Source organism: Melozone crissalis, unplaced genomic scaffold (genome assembly GCF_028551555.1).
Source record: "Melozone crissalis strain CALT ecotype California unplaced genomic scaffold, PUWL_Pcris_2 ptg000013l_1, whole genome shotgun sequence".
NCBI lineage: Eukaryota > Metazoa > Chordata > Aves > Passeriformes > Passerellidae > Melozone > Melozone crissalis.
The window spans coordinates 13,077,576-13,095,799 of NW_026535791.1; the positions used below are offsets into that span (position 1 = coordinate 13,077,576).

Consider the following 18,224-nt stretch of genomic DNA (forward strand, 5'->3'; position numbering starts at 1 on the left):
CACCAAATGAAGAAATAACCTGGGTCACTTCTGCTGGAGATGGACCACTAGAAACTGGAATGGAACACACTTAACTCATTTAATCCAAGAGCTTCTAAGTAGAAAATTCAGAGCCAGCCTTTAAAACAGGAAGAACCCAGGACTTCACTTAAATCATAGAGGAATCCCCATTACATCAACAGAAAAAGGCAGCTTGCTTTCCCATATATTTTCGCTCTATCTAGAATCTTTTTTTCTGAAGTGAAGATGCCCACCTCCAAAAGACAACAGAAGAAAAGGTCAACTCAGAATTTCCCAGAGCCTCATGGCTAAGGGACACTGCTGGAATCAGGGAGCTACAGGTTTAGAGTCTGTGGTACTTGCAGAGCTCAGATTTGGTTTTGGTTGTGGGCAAGTGCTTTAAACAATTTCCTGCTGATGATACTGTTTTCATTTCAGAACAAACTTAATACAACCCAAGTAGACAAGCAGCCTTTCTTTTTGGAGAGACAGAAAGGCATCATTTATATACTGTTTCTATACTGTCTCTGCCTTTGATGTCTGTCTCCTTACTGTCCTCTGTGGCCTCATGTTTTGAAGCATTAGAGGCATGTAGGGAATTCCATGGTCAAAACAGGAGAAGCAATGGATTCAGCATGCTTCCTTGGATTAAATCATTATTTAGTGGGTGACCTGGGCTGCATCTGAGACTTCTGCAGCTAAATCTAAGTTACAACTAAGGTGGAATCCAAGCATCTTAAAGATCACCCCTTGCAATCACAATTCTTCCCACAGACATATTTTTCTCTGTCTTTTCACCAGTAACAAGCCTATAAATGCAGATACAACAGGGGATGCTCTGAAGACAGTGGAAATAAAAGTTTGACTGAAACAGTACTGTTCCTGAACACTGTTATCATTGCAATTGACATGATAAGTACTTAAACACTTAGATTAAGATTTGTGGTTCTGCTAATGACTTAAGGTCCACATAAAAGAATTTTCATGTCCATAAAGCTTTGCAGAAATTTGATCCCAAATTAATTAACCCCAAACCACGATACACATTTAAAAAAGCTAAGTCTGACTGATAAGATATTGTCAGTCAGACTTGGCAACACAGAAAGGTGCCATGCTTGCTGCAAACATCTGCAGCCCCTTCTGCAGTGAAATGCTTCTACTATTGACAAATCCCTTAACACTATCAGCCAATTTGCACTGCAAACCTCACAATTTACTGCTCAAAGCGATGTGAAAATGGTTTTCACATGGTCTGCAATCTAACTAACAGAGACTTTAAAATCTGTATGTTTTAAACTTGGTTTGGAATTTGAAGTTTAAAATTTTTGGTATTTTATGTGACAGACTCCTGGATTCTGTCAATGAACTCTTTACACATCACTTAAACGAGGCATTATTTTCTACAAATCTCAAGCAAGTTACACATACGGGAAGCATGTGAGCTCAAATACTAAGAGCATCTATAGCAAAGGCTTCTCTTGATAAAAAGCTTTCAGCAATGTTAATAAACATGCATTACCAGAAAGAAAGTATCTGGGAAAGCAGTAAGCTGGAAACAAAGCAGAAACAAAGACAAGCCTATATCATTGCAGTGTTCTCTTCAAATTCAATTTGCTTTGTAACCAAATACGTTTTGGAAAGTAACAGACCACTGCTTTGGCATCCAAAATGAACCTGGAGCCAGAAAGAACTGTGTAAGGAATCTACTTACCTGTGCCAAACAAGAGGCCAGGGATGAAACAACTAACTTGGCTCAGACATATAACAGTTGTCATTCCAAACCAGAAGAAAGGAAAAACGACACATGCATACAGTGGAGTTCCTTACCATACATTATGTATGGATCAATATATCCCTCCATGAAGGAGCTGAGACAAGAAAATTGCTAAATAGCTGCAAAGTAAATGTGCCCTTTGTGCAGAAATCTTTTTATTGCTTCACTATTGTCTGGATGCAGGAGATGAAAATTTTCTGTTGTTGAACCATGAGGGCTCAAGGCCTGAAAAACACTTCATGAATCAAGTCTATTCACCTGCAATTGCAATTTCATTCCTCTCTCCCATTATCATACATCAAGATCCACCATGAATGGATTCTATGTAGAAGCATGAAAACCAATAGCAAAGCAGTTCTTTTATCCGTATGTCTCCCTACTGGACTGCTCTTCTGGAGCACCACTCTCCTATGCAGCCAAGTTTCTTGTAATTATATAAAAGTATTTCACAGCCACTTGATAGCCAACTGGACTCTAGACTAGCTCTGGCATTAATTATTTTTTTTAAATCCCTGTTGTTTTCTAGCCAAGTCATTTTTTAGCCAAGCAGATTAAACTCTTCTGCTTTCTTTTTATATTTTCTCCTGAATATCCTAACACTTTGTATTCACAACACCTGGAGTCAGCTTCATTTCATCTTTTATAAACATGAGTTATCAAATTACAGTTGAAATCTCAGCAGAATCCTGTAAACATCCCTAGCTATACTAACAACTGTCCTGATGCATTTTATGATCACACTAAGCTTTACAGATACATTATACTGGAGATAATATTTATCTTGTGACTCAAATAGATAGTTTGCCTGCTTCTTTTTCCTCCTTATCAAGTTTCAAGTGAGATCCCCATCCATAATTTATTAATCTTATGCACAACCTTGCATAGTATATAACTGCATTTCACCCAGTTCAGGGTACCATTCAAACAACACTCCTTTGAACAACTACTGCACGTTCTTGTTAATCTTTTACCACTTCTGGAATACAGATCTCCTGTGCCATAGAGCTGTCTGGATGATCAGCTTTGCTGAAATACCAAGTATTTCTAGAATGTCTTGTTAGCTGAAAGACATCCGAGTGCATTGATTACTGAGGATTAAGGAGGAATATATTTACATCCTAAGCTGGCTGTGCATCATGATTTAACATTCAATCCTTTCCTATTTCATGCACAATTTAGAATTGTTAACAAAAAAAAAAAAGAGGTTATACTGAGTCTGCTGAAGTTCTTTGGAAATAGTGATCAAAAACATTCTGTGCTATGCTTTCAAGGGAACTGGCAACATGCAGGTATCTGGCCTCAAGCCTCCATTACATACCTGCAATTCATTAGACCTGCATTTTCTACTCCTGTCTGCTTCCCTCCAAAACGACATCCTAAATAGATGTAACCTTACCCAACATTAAGCCTCTTTTTCTATGTGGAATGTTCCCAGGCACCTCAGACTTTTTTTCCATATCTCTGAAGCTGCACAGAAATGTTTACTGTACTACTTGCCCAGACCCAGCAGCACAGTAGCACCATACAAGAAGATGATCCAGGAATGTACATTTATGTGCTTCTGAAAAGAACTCCAAACCCAATACCCTTCTGTTTAACTACTGTCACCAACATGAGACTAGATTCTTTCCCATCAAAAATAATGGATCTGTTTTTCAGTTGAGAGGACAAGGCTCAGTAATGAAAAAAAAAAATGACAACACACTGAAATTCTATGAACATAATGCACAATTGGAAAGCTATTGTAGAGAAATCAGCGCTCTGTATGGCATTTGAAAGACCTGAAAGAGGATGAACAAAGAAAGCTGTGTGGGCATAATAACAATCTACTATGTGTCATATCTTTGCTGGAAAGTGATGCAAGGAAACTTTCAAGTGTATATAGCTGCAATTAAAAGAAAAGATAGGGTATTTCCAAGGTACATTTTCCTCCTGTTCAAGCGATTTTCATTTTCAGAAGCATTAAAAGGGTGTAGTAAGCATAAAACAGTATCTTTTATAAATATTTTATTGAAAATGCTGCATACTTATCATGTCAGATTTACAACCTGTGTAGAAATGCACTAAACACACATAGGCCACAAGTGAAAAAGTGATCAAACCATCAATAATTAATCTCAACACCCTCATGCTTGACAGTGCTCTTGTATCCCTTTGTAGTACAAATCAGGGAAATGAATGGAAGTTGGTCTCACACTAGCCAGTCTTCCTACACCTCTGATCAATATTTGTTGATACTCACTCTTATTTTTCAGCTCTCTTAGCAAGTGATTTTTAAAACTCATTCATGTTGGAAGAACTTTAACTGGTTCCAGTTGTTTTGACTGCCCTTGTAACTTACTAAATATTTTCACTCATTAATGTATTGCATAACCACCAGATGCTCCCCAAAACTGACCACCAGCAGTGTAAACTAATGGGAGACAGTCACTCTGCTTTTGAGCCCAATTCAGAAAAAAAAGTCTCTTTCAGAAAAAACAAAGTTTAGCTTCTCAAATTCCCAAACTTGGGAATTTGGGCTTTATTTAGGCACCCCAAGGATTTGTCTGTAAGCTTTATTTGTATGTGCTATCTCTTGAAAAATAAGAGTAAAAAGTCAGATAAGATTTCAGATTTAACTAAATTTTAAATCTAGGTAAGAGTCAAAGTCCCTTTTTTTTGGTATATCTAATCTGATTCAAAATCTTTGCCAGATCACAAACCAAGAAACAAAATACAAAGTATATGGAAAGCATAACGAAAAGATAAATGCATACTTAAGTATGTGTCATACAATTTTCCAAATCTGCCTGCTGCTTAAGAGCTTTACTGAGACGTCTCTTGGCTGCATAAACCAAAAGAGTTAACTCTGTCCACAGAGTGATGCCTTTCAGAGTACAAACTCTTCAAGTCTAAAGCAGCTGAGGATGCAATACAATAGCATTTCACTTAAATGCTATCTTTCAAGAGACAACTTGTTGGCAAAACAGAGAAGAAAAGAAAGGCTGACCACTCTCTGTATATTAACTCCTTTTAAGAATTGATGAGCAATAATATTTACTACTGGTTTTGCATTTATAGTTCTTACTGCAGCTCTTTCTTCAGCTGCCTTGAAAGGCACATCCATCCAACCTCTGAACTGTAAAGATTATCCAAGGGAAACACATTATACATAGTATTTATGAAAATGGCCCTTATATAGAGCATCAAAGCAAAAGGGTAAGTGGAACTATTGAGGAATGGTCTACTGGAAAAACAAATGGAGAACAAGCAAAGGAGATAAACCATATCCTCACTGAACAGCTGATTATTCAAAAGGGAAGGAAGGTGTCATAAGCTTCTCTAGAAGCTCCAGTACCATTAACCTGAGACCCATCTACCAATTACTGGATGCTATACAGTCACTTGAAAAAATCTCAAGCTCTTTGAATGATGTCCTAGAGCACCTGCCCTAGACAACTGATTTTCCTAGAAAGCCCTCTGTAGTGTGAGAAAGAGCTTCTCTCTGGCATAAAGAAACAAGAACAGCAGTGTGGATAGCTGTATTCACTTCCAGTGAATTTGGCCATTCCAACTTTGAAACCTCTTATGATTACACTGTTTCTTAATGGCTTTAAGTGGCTGAACTTACTTGTAACCAGTCTTTAACTCACATTACACAGGAGCTGTTTATATTTGTGCACAGCTAGCCTATATGTAATGACCTTGGTTATCTTCTGTCTCTTCTTCCTTTCCCTCATTTGGATAATAAACCGCTTTAGATGTAAAACAGATTGCTGCATGTCTGCAAAAGGAAGAAGGGGAACTTACATTACCATGATTTTAAATCAAGTTGAAGAAGGGTGACATGATCATGTAAGTCATGCAAGCTGACAAAACCTCAGCCATTTCACAGACAGTCAAAAAAAGACAGCTATTAATTTACTATTAATAACACATGCACAGCCACATCTATCAAGCCATGTGCTGCTGATTCATCTCTTACTACAAAACAAATCAAAAAAGCAAAACCAAGAACAGAGTTAAAAATCCCTGGATTCAAAGTTGCAGCATTTAGTTAGATATTACATTCTTGCAAGAACAAACAACACATTAGCCTTGCACAGGTGAAAATGAAAGAAAGGGAGACTAACTTCCTGGGTACCCAACAACTTTTGGCATCAGAGAAGGCACTAAGGCAGAGCAATGCCAGCTTGTAAGTTTGTTGTCATGGGTGTGAGTCTGGGCATGTATGAGGAACTGGCTTTGTTTCCAGGAATTCTGGAAAAACAATGGCCGTGAGAGATGCTCCACAACTATGAAGACTCTTTTCCTTCCCAGCGTGTCTGCAACCCTTCACAACTACCAAGGGCCTGACAGTGGCAGTGGCACAAAATAAGGCAGCCATGACTACAAGTGGGCAAGAGTAAACCGAAGTCAATTCAAAGCTATTTCTTACTAAGAGTAATTCTGTGATAGAAGTCTGAATAGTTTAACAGCTACAACTATACTTCAAGAATTCAGCAATACAACTTGAATTGCACAGGGTGGAACTACAAGGAACTCTCCTGAGGTCTCATCTAACAATGCACAGCATTTTCCAACAGATGACACATCAGCCTGTATTCATACTGTACATAGTTGCAAAAGAGGATCCAGCAAAAGTCCTTTATACACAAAGTTCTAGCCTTTCCATTTTCATGAAACCCAGCACAAAGTCCACTTATAAACACTGTTTGAGTTTCTACAAAATAAAAGCACTATTTGTTTTTAAATAATCAGATAATGAAATTAAGGAACTTCTCCCACTCTTTAATATTAGCAATTTTCATGAATCTTTATTATTTTAGTTAATCAGATTGCATCCAATTAAGATAAAGTTTAAGCTATCAGTTTAAGTTACGCTAAATGTTTGTACATTAAGTGAAAATACCAAGTAAAATGCCCACAGCTCTAGTTTTTTAAATTTAATTCAAACTGCTTACATTAGACAAACTTTCTACTCAGAGAAAACTACTAACTACATCTACTTACTCTTACAAGAACAGATCCTACCAGTTTCCCCCTCATAAAGCAAGTAATATAGGGCTATTTCTTTCCCATCAACAGCATAGTCAGAGAAGAAATCAGATTAACTGATTGCAGTGCCCTGGGAATATTCTAATATTGCCAGACACAAACCTGTCAAGCCTAGCATGCTTCATACAAGGCTCATCCAACAGATTCCACACTGAGGCAATAACAGCACCTGTATCTCAGCAGCTTGAGTTAATACTTCACAGCCTTGGGGGCTAGACATGTCTGGCTAGAGTAATGGAAACCAAGTTTTAGGGGCATTCTCCAGCTGCAACGTAGGGCTGTAAATTCATTCCCAACACGCACCTCCAAGAACCAGTACCATCCCTGTAAAATGTGATGTGAGATGCTCATGGAAATGGATGAGTTCAAAGAGTTCAGGTGCTTGAGGACAAAGACATTCACTGAGGGTACAACTGTGAATCAACACACCTAAATGAGGCACTTTCAGGATGTAGCCTTATTTATTTCAGCTTATAATAGCCAAGCTTTAGTTACAAAACGGAGACATCTCATTTAGGTATCTAAAATTATATGTCTCTGTGCAAGTTAGGACTTCAAACTCCCATTATAGCAAGTGGAGACCTACTTGGTACAGACAGTGGAGCCTGGAGAGCTATTGAGTGCAAACTGATGTCAGCTGAAAAGCACTGAGTGCACTATACCTAGTGACTAAATCTTCACTAGTTTCAATGGGAGCTCAGATCCAAGGCCACATATAGAAACACACATTTAGACACCTAAAATTAGATGACTTCACTATGCAGCTGAAGCACTGAGATTTCAAACAAAATGTCTCCAGAACCTCCCTACAGTCAGGCTGAGTTTGCAGTGGAGTCAAAAAAAGGAATAAAGGAGAAGATTAAAGAAGATACAAGGGAAGATTAACTGATCTGAATATTCCGGAAAAATCAAACAGGAAAAGGAGAACCTGACTGAACACTTTACAATGAATGTAGAATTTTATGAACTTACATATCATGAATGAAATAAGATAGAACAAAAGTTTAAAAATATCTATTAGAAGAAAGAGAAATAACCAAGGCAATAAATATTAGGCATGTTTTGTCCATATAAAGATACTGACTCTCTTTAACACATTTTAAACAGAAATGAATGGCAGAAAACTGTTTTTCCTAAGACGCACTACAGTCAACATCTGAGAGATATGAATTAATGCATTCCCTTTTTTCTTTAATTTGCTACTGCAGAAGAGGATAAAACAAGTCTAGTTTGCTTTTCAATCAAACTTTTACCAAATTCAATTTGTTCTGGGAATAGAATGTTTTGGAAGTCTAGTATTTATAACACTAACAAAGTAGGCATAACAGTAATGTGAGCTGCTTTGGCAGAAAAGCAGCATGATAAAGTAAGTTTTTCCAATAACAGCTTCTTGTGTCATCCCTGCCTGCTTCTTTAATGGCTCAATGAGACTGGGACCACAAAGACCTGGTCAGTCATCAGAATTAATGGAAGACAAGGTCAGGCAGTTCCCAGAGAAGGCTGAGGGAGCTCTGGTACGAGGTTAATTCTCATGGTCACTCTCAGAGCAGAGAGAGGCCAATCTAAGGGAGAGAATTCTGGATTGCTGTGTTTTATTCTTGTCCAGAGAATGACCTTGTTTTGCACTACTTTGAAATTTTCATTGAGTTAGCACAACAAATTTGAAAGATGGTCGTGACTCTAGAAGACTGCCTCTGCCCTGCTGCAAGAGGGCCTACAGAACCAAGGAGATGTGTCTGACCCCAGCTTTAATTCAGCACTTGTACTGGAAGAGCTACAGCAGCAGGGCTTACCGGCAAGTTTTACCTGCCAATAGTACTTGCCTTATTATTAAGAACTGAACTTGTGCTACGTGTCAAAGCCAACACATGAGCATTCCACATGTGCTGCAGAGAGGTCTTAAAGACATCATTTCTTTATCTCACCAGAAGGGTGTCACAGACGTATTTTATGAAAAATCCTTTCATTAGGATCTTTTCTCCTGAGAAGCTTCAGCTTCTCCATGTTTTGCTGCTTTAGAATGTGATTTGGAGAATTGTTTACCCAGCATGTGAAATTGTTTTTACTTGATGACCAATGACAGCCACCTGTGTCAAGGCTGTGAGCAGTCACAAGATTTTATTATCATTCCCTTTCCTTGCTAGCCTTCTGATGAAATCCTTTCTTCTATTCTTTAGTGTAGTTTTAATATATAATTTTATTTTAATATAATATATATTATAAAATAATAAATCAGCCTTCTGAAACATGAAGTCAAAATTCTCATCTCTTCCCTTGTCCTGGGACCCCTGCAAACACTGCTACATTTAGTGAGCCCCAAGTGAAGAACATTGCCATAGAAGGGTATATGCCATATTTCAATCCAATTTTTAGGCTAACCTACCAGTAAAAGGTAGAATGGTTAAGTCTTCAACAATATTTGCAAGGGCATTCATGCACCCTGTTTATCAATCTAAGCTATAAAAAGACAGTTCCTACTTAAAATTATTTTGGAATGAGACAGCTCCAAATCAGGCTCCTCCAACCACGCTTTGTGACCACTTTCCCCAACATCTTGTTTCAATGCAAAATGGAATTATGTATCCTCTGCAGTCATACTCCCACATAGTTGGCCAATACTAATATTATTTTTAGTTTGAGTGCAGATATCTAGAAATAGAAAAACCTTAATTTTTAAAAAAATTGTGTATATTGAAGGTCATTCCCAAAAAGAGGTGCTTTAGAGTTAGTACTCCTACAGACTCAGCTCCGACCCTCTGCACAGACATCCTTAACCAATAATTAATTAGCTGCAAATCACTGTAGCTTGCTCTGACCCCATATTTTCAGTTGATTTGTCTTAGCTTCCCTCAATGCCTTTTATAAAGGCCCTCTAAATACTTCCAGTGGAGATCCTAAAATTAATATGTAGAAAAGGAAGTTAATCTAAGTATCCATATCCAGTTTCAGGCTTACGTAATATGTTTAGTCTTCTACATAGAAGGAATGGAGATGACAACTGAAATAATTTACCATTTAGGGTGAGGTTGTTTTGAGGGGTTTTTTAGATTTTTTTTTTATTAACTGATACATAAAACCTTACATCTATTTTCAGAAGGCTACTGTGGAGAAAAGCTGCAAATCATCATTAAAGATGAAAAGGAAAGCAAATAAACTTACACATGTTTTCATGCTGCATTTCAGTATTTAGAAATGAGAAACACATAAATGGAAACAAGGATGAAAAATCAGTTTCTTCTCAGGCTACAGAAAGAAAAAGAGCACCCAGAGCTTCTCTGGCTGGCTTCAGTAAGCTGTTCTTAATAGAAGCAGGAAAACCAATGCACTAGATCTCTGTAATACACACCTGAGTTTACTTGTAAGGGGTCCATTACTCAGGCTATTAAGCTACCTAGAAGACTAGATGTGCTCTAGGAGAGAACTCTTGTTAATAGTGTTTTACTGCTTTTGCTAGTTTGTTCCATTACTAGAGCTGTGTATTTAAATAAACGTTCTTTTATTCCTAAACTTTGCCCAGTGCTAATGTGGATACTGAGTAATTTCCCAAACAAGATATGGCATTTCTAGAGGTGATGTCACCCTTTAAGTCTATAAATGTGACCACTACTGTAGTGCCAGGTATTTTTGCATTATAAAATCACCACAGAATGACAGCACACACTTCCTCTGCTTACCACAGTGTTTAGGATTTGATAATAAGCTATGGTGGTCTTGTGAGGGAAGCATCTCCCAATGACCATTAGCAACTAACAAAGTCCCATTCTCAGGGGTCTGTGGCAACTCATACAGAATTTATGACAGGTCTTTAACCACTTCCAATATTAAAATAAAACTCAACACCAAAGCACAAGATGATATTTGAACAAGATAAATGTAGGGGGCTTTGCTTCAAATGTACTTAAATAGCAGTTACTTTCAGATTTTAAAAATGCTCAGTCTGGCTGCTGTAACAGTATCTGTAAACAATCAAAACCACACCAAGCCTGACAGCAGAAAAGAGTAGAAAATAGATTAAAAGCTGCCCTGCAGAAAACTTGAGGATACTGGTGGATGAAAAACTAGACACAAGTTGGCAATGTGTACTCACAGCCCAGACAGCCGACTGTATCTTGGGCTGCATCAAAGGCAGTGTGTCCAGCAGGATGAGGGAGGGGATTCTCCTCATACCTCGAGTCCTGGGCTCCTCAGCACAAGACAGACATGGACTTGAAGAGGGTCCAGAGGAGAGCCAAAAAAATGGTCAGAAGGTTGGAGCATTTCTCCAGTGAAGACAGGCTGAGAGTTGGGCTTGTTCAGCCTAAAGAAGAGAAAATGCTGGGGATACCTTACTGCAGCCTTTGATTATATAAAGGGGTTTATAAAGCAGATGGAGAAAGACGTTGTATCAGGGTGTATTGTTACAGGTCAAGAGGCAGCACTTTAAACTGAAAAAGAGGAGGCTTAGACTGGATATAAGAAAGAAATTTTCATGAGGGTGGTGAGGCACGGTCAGGGGTTGCTCAGAGAATTGTGGATGCCCCATCTCTGGAAGTGTTCCAGGACAGACAGGATGGGGCTCTCAGCAACTTGGTCTAGTGGAAGGTGTCCCTGCCCATGGCAGAGGAGCTGGAAATAGATGACCACTGAAGGTCTCTTCCAACCCAAACCATTCTGTGATTCTGTATGAGTTTTATTCTCAAAATTTTCTAGGTAATGGACAGGTTTGGTTTTGCAAAGCTCAAGCTGATCTTAGAACGAACTGAAGTTTGTGTTTCCCTACTGTAGTCTCAGAACTGATGTATCTTCTTTTCCTCTTTAATTCCTTGAAAACACTTTTCAGAAAATCTTATTTCTTCTTTCAAAGAGAAAAAATCAGGTTAAGCTTGCTTAACTTTCATTCCAGAGCCTAACCTTAACACCAATACTTCATTTAATTTCAAAGCATGAAGTATTTATGACTCATTCTAATTTACATAAGTCTTCTTATTCTATTATGAAAAGGGCAATTTTCCTTTGCAGAGACATATAGAACATGGTCTCTCTTATTGTGTCAAGTAACATTTAATAGCCTTTAGCGGTAACTTGGGACTGTTACAAAATGTCCTCGAGATGAGTCATCTTCATTCATTTATTCTGCAATAGGAAGAATTCATGAATGAGTGATCTGCAGTAATTCACTTCTACAAAGAGAGCCCATTCATACATTTCAAACCTGGTTTTCTGAATCACTGTAATATAACTGATTACTTCACATTAACAGAAGAAAATTTTGGCTTAAGGAAAGTTTCCACAGAAGTCCAGTATATGAGAAATTTCTAGTGTATGAGAAAATTTTTGTATATTTAAAAGATTTCTAGGATATGAGAAAATTTTCATATATTTAAAAGACCACTTTTGAAAATAAACATTTTGGTCTAACACATGGTTACACAGACAGATGTTCCTATCTACCTAGTAAGGAATGCATGGTATTTTTGTAAAGTTAGAGACTGACAAATGGTTTAAATTGAAGCTGCATCGAGGGGGAGCACGAGTTGACACTATCAGACAAATCACTAGGCAGGCAAAGAAAATATTTTATAATATCTGAAAAATATGGTCATTGGCACACAGAAGTGCTCAATCAAAGCTGTATTTAAGTCAAAATACAGACAACAGAAACCCAACTATGATCCAAGACTCCTAACTACAGAAATACAAAGTAACCATGCTTCTTATTCTACAGAAATAAAGAATAAAATACATGTTATTTTAATTCATTAAAAGGTCACCAGAATAAAGGAATGGAATTCACTAAAGATCAAGGGTCCCTTAACCATCACTGCTCTCCTGCCATACTTAGGTGATTTCAAACCAGGAATTATTCTTAAGAGTCTTTTCACTCAATATTATTCATTCAATATTCCACTGCCATGGAAGAGGACTACAGTAAGAAGCTGCTTCTCACTTAATGTGGTTCCAAACCAGTCAAAGCTTTACAGACCACCTGTGAGAGCAGACATGTGGTAAGTCAGTACATAGACCCGCATGCAAATGCAGCATTTTCTTCAGAAGCGTAGCTCACAGAAAACACATTGCATGCTTCTCCATTAATTAGTGCCTTAAGTTTACATTACTTCATTTATGCAAGGACAGCTCTAAACAGCCACTTTAATCCTTTCCTTTCTCCTGAAGAGATGCTAACTCTCATCATTTTTAGGTTGAGAAATTTTACCCTATGTGCAGTTTTGCCAAAGCAAGGACAGTCCTCTTTAAAAATGGAATAGATGACAAGAGCAGCATGAAGATTGACAGTGCATCTGAATGTCTCCAACAGGCAAATATTTGATGCAAGAAACCACAATTAACATTATGGTTAGATTTATTAACAATCCACATAGACTTCAGCAGATAGCATAGTATCAAGGTGATTTCACCAGTAATAAAGCCCAAGAGAGATTTAGAATTATCCAAGGAAGCATGACTTACTGAATCAAATGAATGTATCTGACTACCTGCACTGTTATCTGGGATCCATAAGCAGCTTGTTACTTCTCAACTTCCACTCTTTCATTTTAGTACTATATTTACATAATTTCAATTTTTTATATCATACATCACTGAAAAAACTGCATATGTGTTCTTTGCCGAGACTTTTAAGTCAGAGAATTTAGGAGACTTTTAAGTCAGAGCCATCTTCACGCTTGCTTTCTAAATAAAAACATCTTTGTACATTTATCCAAAGCATTCTCATTATATATTTCCACATCTATAACTATGATTTCACTTAACAACTGAGTGCATACAGTAAAGAATAAAATCAAGGAACTGATGTGAGCTTGCTTTCTTTCTTACTTTCAAGACAATGCACTAGACTCCTGCAGCTATAACCCATTTTGCAGACTGATAATCCATTTTGCAGACAAGTCAAGGGCAAACTACGCCTGAGAAGTTGTGGCAGAACAAAAAAGGACCAATACAAAATTACTCTCTATAGTTTACACCATCTAAAATAGTTTGTTTTATACAAATCTCTGCACAGAAAACCAAACAGCAGACACTCCTCATGAGCTGCAATACATATAATGAAAAAGAAACAGCATCAATTACTAAGGGAATTTCTTCTTTAAGGAAGATAGACCAAACAATCCAAAAGGTAGAAAGATCCATTGGCACAGCACTCAAAACCACAGATATGTCTCACAAGTGGCAAGAATAGACCAGAAAAGCAGTATTCAAAAGATCAAGTGCAACTCAGGTTCTGTATGAATATTACTGAATTTACAGATATAAAAAATAACTTTATGCCCCCTATTTTACTACCAACTATAATCCACAATTTCATCTTCAGGAAGGGGGAAAGACATGAAGAATATCAATGTAACAGGAGGTTTGCAAAAGTTGTGGTACTGATTTGGGATGTAGTTTTCCAGATTGCAGAGCCATTTTTCAGGGAAGTTGTAAAGACTGTACCTCAGCTTACACTTAGTGAGTCCCAGAAACAATCATCTAGTAACTTGCCCATGCTCACTTTCACATATAAAAGATGAAGAAATCCACAGCTGAATCAAATCACAATAGCAAGCTGCCTGCTCCAAAAGCAAGAGGCACCAGGCAGGGATAAAAGCTGTACCATCGAAGGTTAGAACCATATCTGTAAGGATATGATGTTAGTATTTTTGTAGTTCATTAAACAATTCCTGCTTTGAAGATAATCATGCCAGGAAAGTATCAATTCATTCTCCACCAATAAAACTGTTTTGTAAATCAAAAATTAAAACCAAACATGTAATACATGCTACTTCTCCCAGTATTTTATGCAATAGAAGCAAAATATATCTTATCTGTTCTTTGACTTGAATTGCAAGACAAAAATAATTTTATTTCCCTCAGTACTGTCAAGTAATTATTACATACCAGTTTTCAAGTAAGCTGTATACAATGGAGAGCTGCAACACTGATCCATTGGTGGATCAAAGGATGCAAGAATACCATGCAGCCAGCACAAAATCTTGAAATATGGTGCTAACAGACATGTAAACTTTAAGAACTGCCACTATAAACTTAATTACCATCTAAGGCCTTCTTTGAATCAGTTGTTTTGTAGCCAAAGGACCTGCCTATGACACTGGAAAGCAGACCTTTCAGCTCTTCTCAGACTGGAGAGAACAGGGAAAGGAGCGGGAAAACATTTGCTTCAAATTCCCAGAACAGTATCTGTGGAGCTGGGCCAACATCCAGGGAAAAAAAAAAAAAGGTAGGATTCACTGGCCGAGATGATGACAAGGAAAAATGTGACCCCATAGCTGAATCTGTGGATACTCTCTTACATGACAGTAAAATGGCGTTCTGTGCAGCAATCAGCAATAGCTGATTGCTCATTTCTCACAGTACCTTCTGGATACACTTAACTGGTAGTTCTGGTCATTCGGAATAGAAAACAACATCCAAACTGGCCATTGCATAAGGGGATGCTATGGTTAGATGAAACATTTGTATTTTGAAGCTGCACTTGCTAGAACTCAGAAATAATGCCATTTGGCTCCTAGAGATAATGAGAAACTGGGTGGGATAACTGGCAGGGAAACAACATCCACATGATAGCAAATAATAAAAAAACCTAAACTCAAGCCATATTAACAGTTTAAGCTTTTAATTTGAAGTCTGTGATGTAAATGAGCTTAGTCAAAAGTCGCTACAACAGCCTTTCCGAGCTTGCTTTGCAATCTGAAAATGTTCCTCCCTTTTTCCTCCCCACGAAATTTAATTTCATCTAATATAACATAAGAAAAAGTACTTGGTTTATGGTGGTAAAAGCTAAATCCCAATGATCCTTAGCACATAATCTTTTAGGTCTTTAAACAGCTCTTGTATTTAAAATAAATTCTGTCCTTCTTTTACTCTCACCACAAATTGCCTTTTATTAATCCTGACTCAGACTCAGAAAATATGAAAATAAATTTATCAACTTTACCTGTAATGCACTGAAACTGTCCATCTTCTCTTCTTATTGTAAATGCTTCCCCTGGATTAACTTGCACAAGAATAACCTTAAAAATAAAAGAGTGTTTACAACCATTACACAGGAATATGTTACAGAAGTTTTGTATGTGCAAAAAAAAAAAGTTTTACTGGGAAAAAAAGCAATTTTTTTTTCTGGTTGGTAAATACATTATTTTTCACTTCACACTTCTTGCTGTCTTCATCCCACAGAGAAATAGATAAGAGCAAGAACAAGCATAGATATTTTTAAACAAACATTTTTCAAAGAATGAAGGAGAGAATAACAACTAAGTAAAACAGTACCTGTACAAATTTTATTTTCTCAACTGCTTGGTACAATTAAAAAGCTATTTGTACAGCTTAAATTATTTCAACAAATTGTATTAACTTCAACATTAATCAAACCATTATGTAAACCTTCAGAAGGAAGCCTAGAATTCCCAGAGCTTGACATCAACCACTTGACAAACAGTTTTCAACACAAGGAAAATAGTGTGTCATGTCCCTCTTCATATGACCCAAGCATATTTGTACATTCATTAATGATAAAAAAATCAGAAGTCATGACAAAGTAAGTGTACCAGATGCCCAGCATGAAACAGTATGTATAATTTTATTTGTGGAAAGCTGGTTATCCCAATTTTGTAAACCCAAGCAATGCAGAAATGATACCAAAGCACACAGCAGCCAAAATAAAAAAAAGAAAGTTTGTACCAAAGCAGAAGCCTGTCACCATTTTAGATTTCTTTACTTTTATTTGAAACTTGCCCTTCTGTGAGGAAAAGAAGTTTGTTAACATGAAAAACCTAGCTAAAATTATGAACAAACGAGAAAAAAAACTTTAAAAAGTAGAAAAGCAGGTGCACTTTATAATTTCCTTTCTGGACAGAATGTTCTTCAGTCTTGCTTGTACACATCTAAATAGAGCCTATGTCCTCTTCCCTCTACAAATCAGTAGGAAAGAAATCTTTAGAAACACAATTCCTGAGTATTATGGCCAAAAATTTACTTTGTTAAATTGCTAAAAGAAAATAAAATTTTTCATGTTTACAAAAACACAACCAACCAACCAACCAAAACTCCCCAGAACCAGAAACTTGAATGTTACTCATTTTAGGAATACCAGAGACAAAGGAAAGGACAAGAAAATAGCAGAAATCATATTAATTCCTCCCTTTCTTGTGGAGCAATTTCATCAATTAAAGAAAAGATGGCAAGTTCTAACACTAACATATTGATGAGATATGACAGACATTCACATTTTCAAGCTTGGGCTGTGTTAGTCAACACTGATTAGCTCAGCTTTGAGCAAGCAATTTAAAAATACTATCTTGTTTCACATGTTTTTTCTAGAAGCTTTGGCTGTTTGAGAAAAAATAATGAACTATATCAATATTTACATTTTTATCAAGCTATTACATCTTCCAGATCTTCTGAAGTGTGGCTCAATGTAAAATTCAGTTAGCATTCATAATATAATCTAAACAAGATGATTTTAGCAATGAATTTCAAAGAAGACTTAAAGGTCTTTAGAAAATGCTGTATTTCCAGAGTTTATTTTGAAGTGTTTGAAGGTAGCATTTTAACAACTGGCTATCATCACCTTCAGAATGTGATGAAGAAGAGAAATACGAATACATGAGTTCTTACATTTTCTTTTTTGGACTCCCCAAGCAGGCACAACTTTTTCAAGACATATTTCATTGATATACTCTTCCCTCTGCTACAACTGAAAATTTTAGCTTGATGTTTAGACTGGTATAAAAGTACCTAAAAGCTTCATGGTACATGAGAGTGTCTCTCCATCTGTTATGTGTGGGCTGCATAGCTACATTTGCCCATCTCTTTTGGCTGATTTAGGTGCCCAAACTCCTGGGAGGAGCCATTCTGGCTACAGCTGACATGTCAATCTGTACCATACCCAGCTCAATATTCCTGGTTGCCATCACATGAACTGTGAGAAGCAGAAATGCTTTATGGTGATGCCTGGCCCTTGGTTCCTGCTTTTAAAGTAACAGGGAATGAGGGTTGACTGTATTCCCAGTTGTCCCTATTTACCCTGTGTGAGTGCCTGAGGTTGGTAATCGGGGTAATAATGCTGCTGTAGGAACTTGCTGGCTTTCCTCCCCCAGACCTCTTGCTGCAGGCCATGCAAACCTGAGGTCCAGCTGGCAGAGAGGATTTGAGCATGGGAACACACACACTGGCCCAACTGCAGCAAGTGGTCCCTGTGCCTCCTGGTCCTGTGTTAAATCAGCTTCTCCTGTGTGAGAGGAGAAAAAAATCTTTGTTGCTCACTTCACAGCTGCTCTGAGAAGCTATAAAGGCTCAGCATGGCAGCCATGGTCCAACAGTGAGACAGGCACTGCCCAGCAGCAGCAACAGGTCAACTGATGGAGTCCAGCACCATTCTGACACTCAGAATGCCATTAGATTTTCACATCTCTGATGA

General features: G+C 37.4%; 1 protein-coding gene across 3 annotated transcripts in view; it reads right to left on the minus strand.

Annotated features, from left to right (window-relative positions):
* The window catches only part of FNDC3A (fibronectin type III domain containing 3A), a 111,107-nt gene that overhangs the window by 58,254 nt on the left and 34,629 nt on the right, over positions 1-18,224 (minus strand). For all 3 annotated transcript variants that reach the window (XM_054271376.1, XM_054271375.1, XM_054271377.1), the window contains one exon: positions 15,744-15,819. In XM_054271376.1, the coding sequence (XP_054127351.1) occupies positions 15,744-15,819 (76 nt within the window). The remainder of the gene's footprint in view (positions 1-15,743; positions 15,820-18,224) is intronic.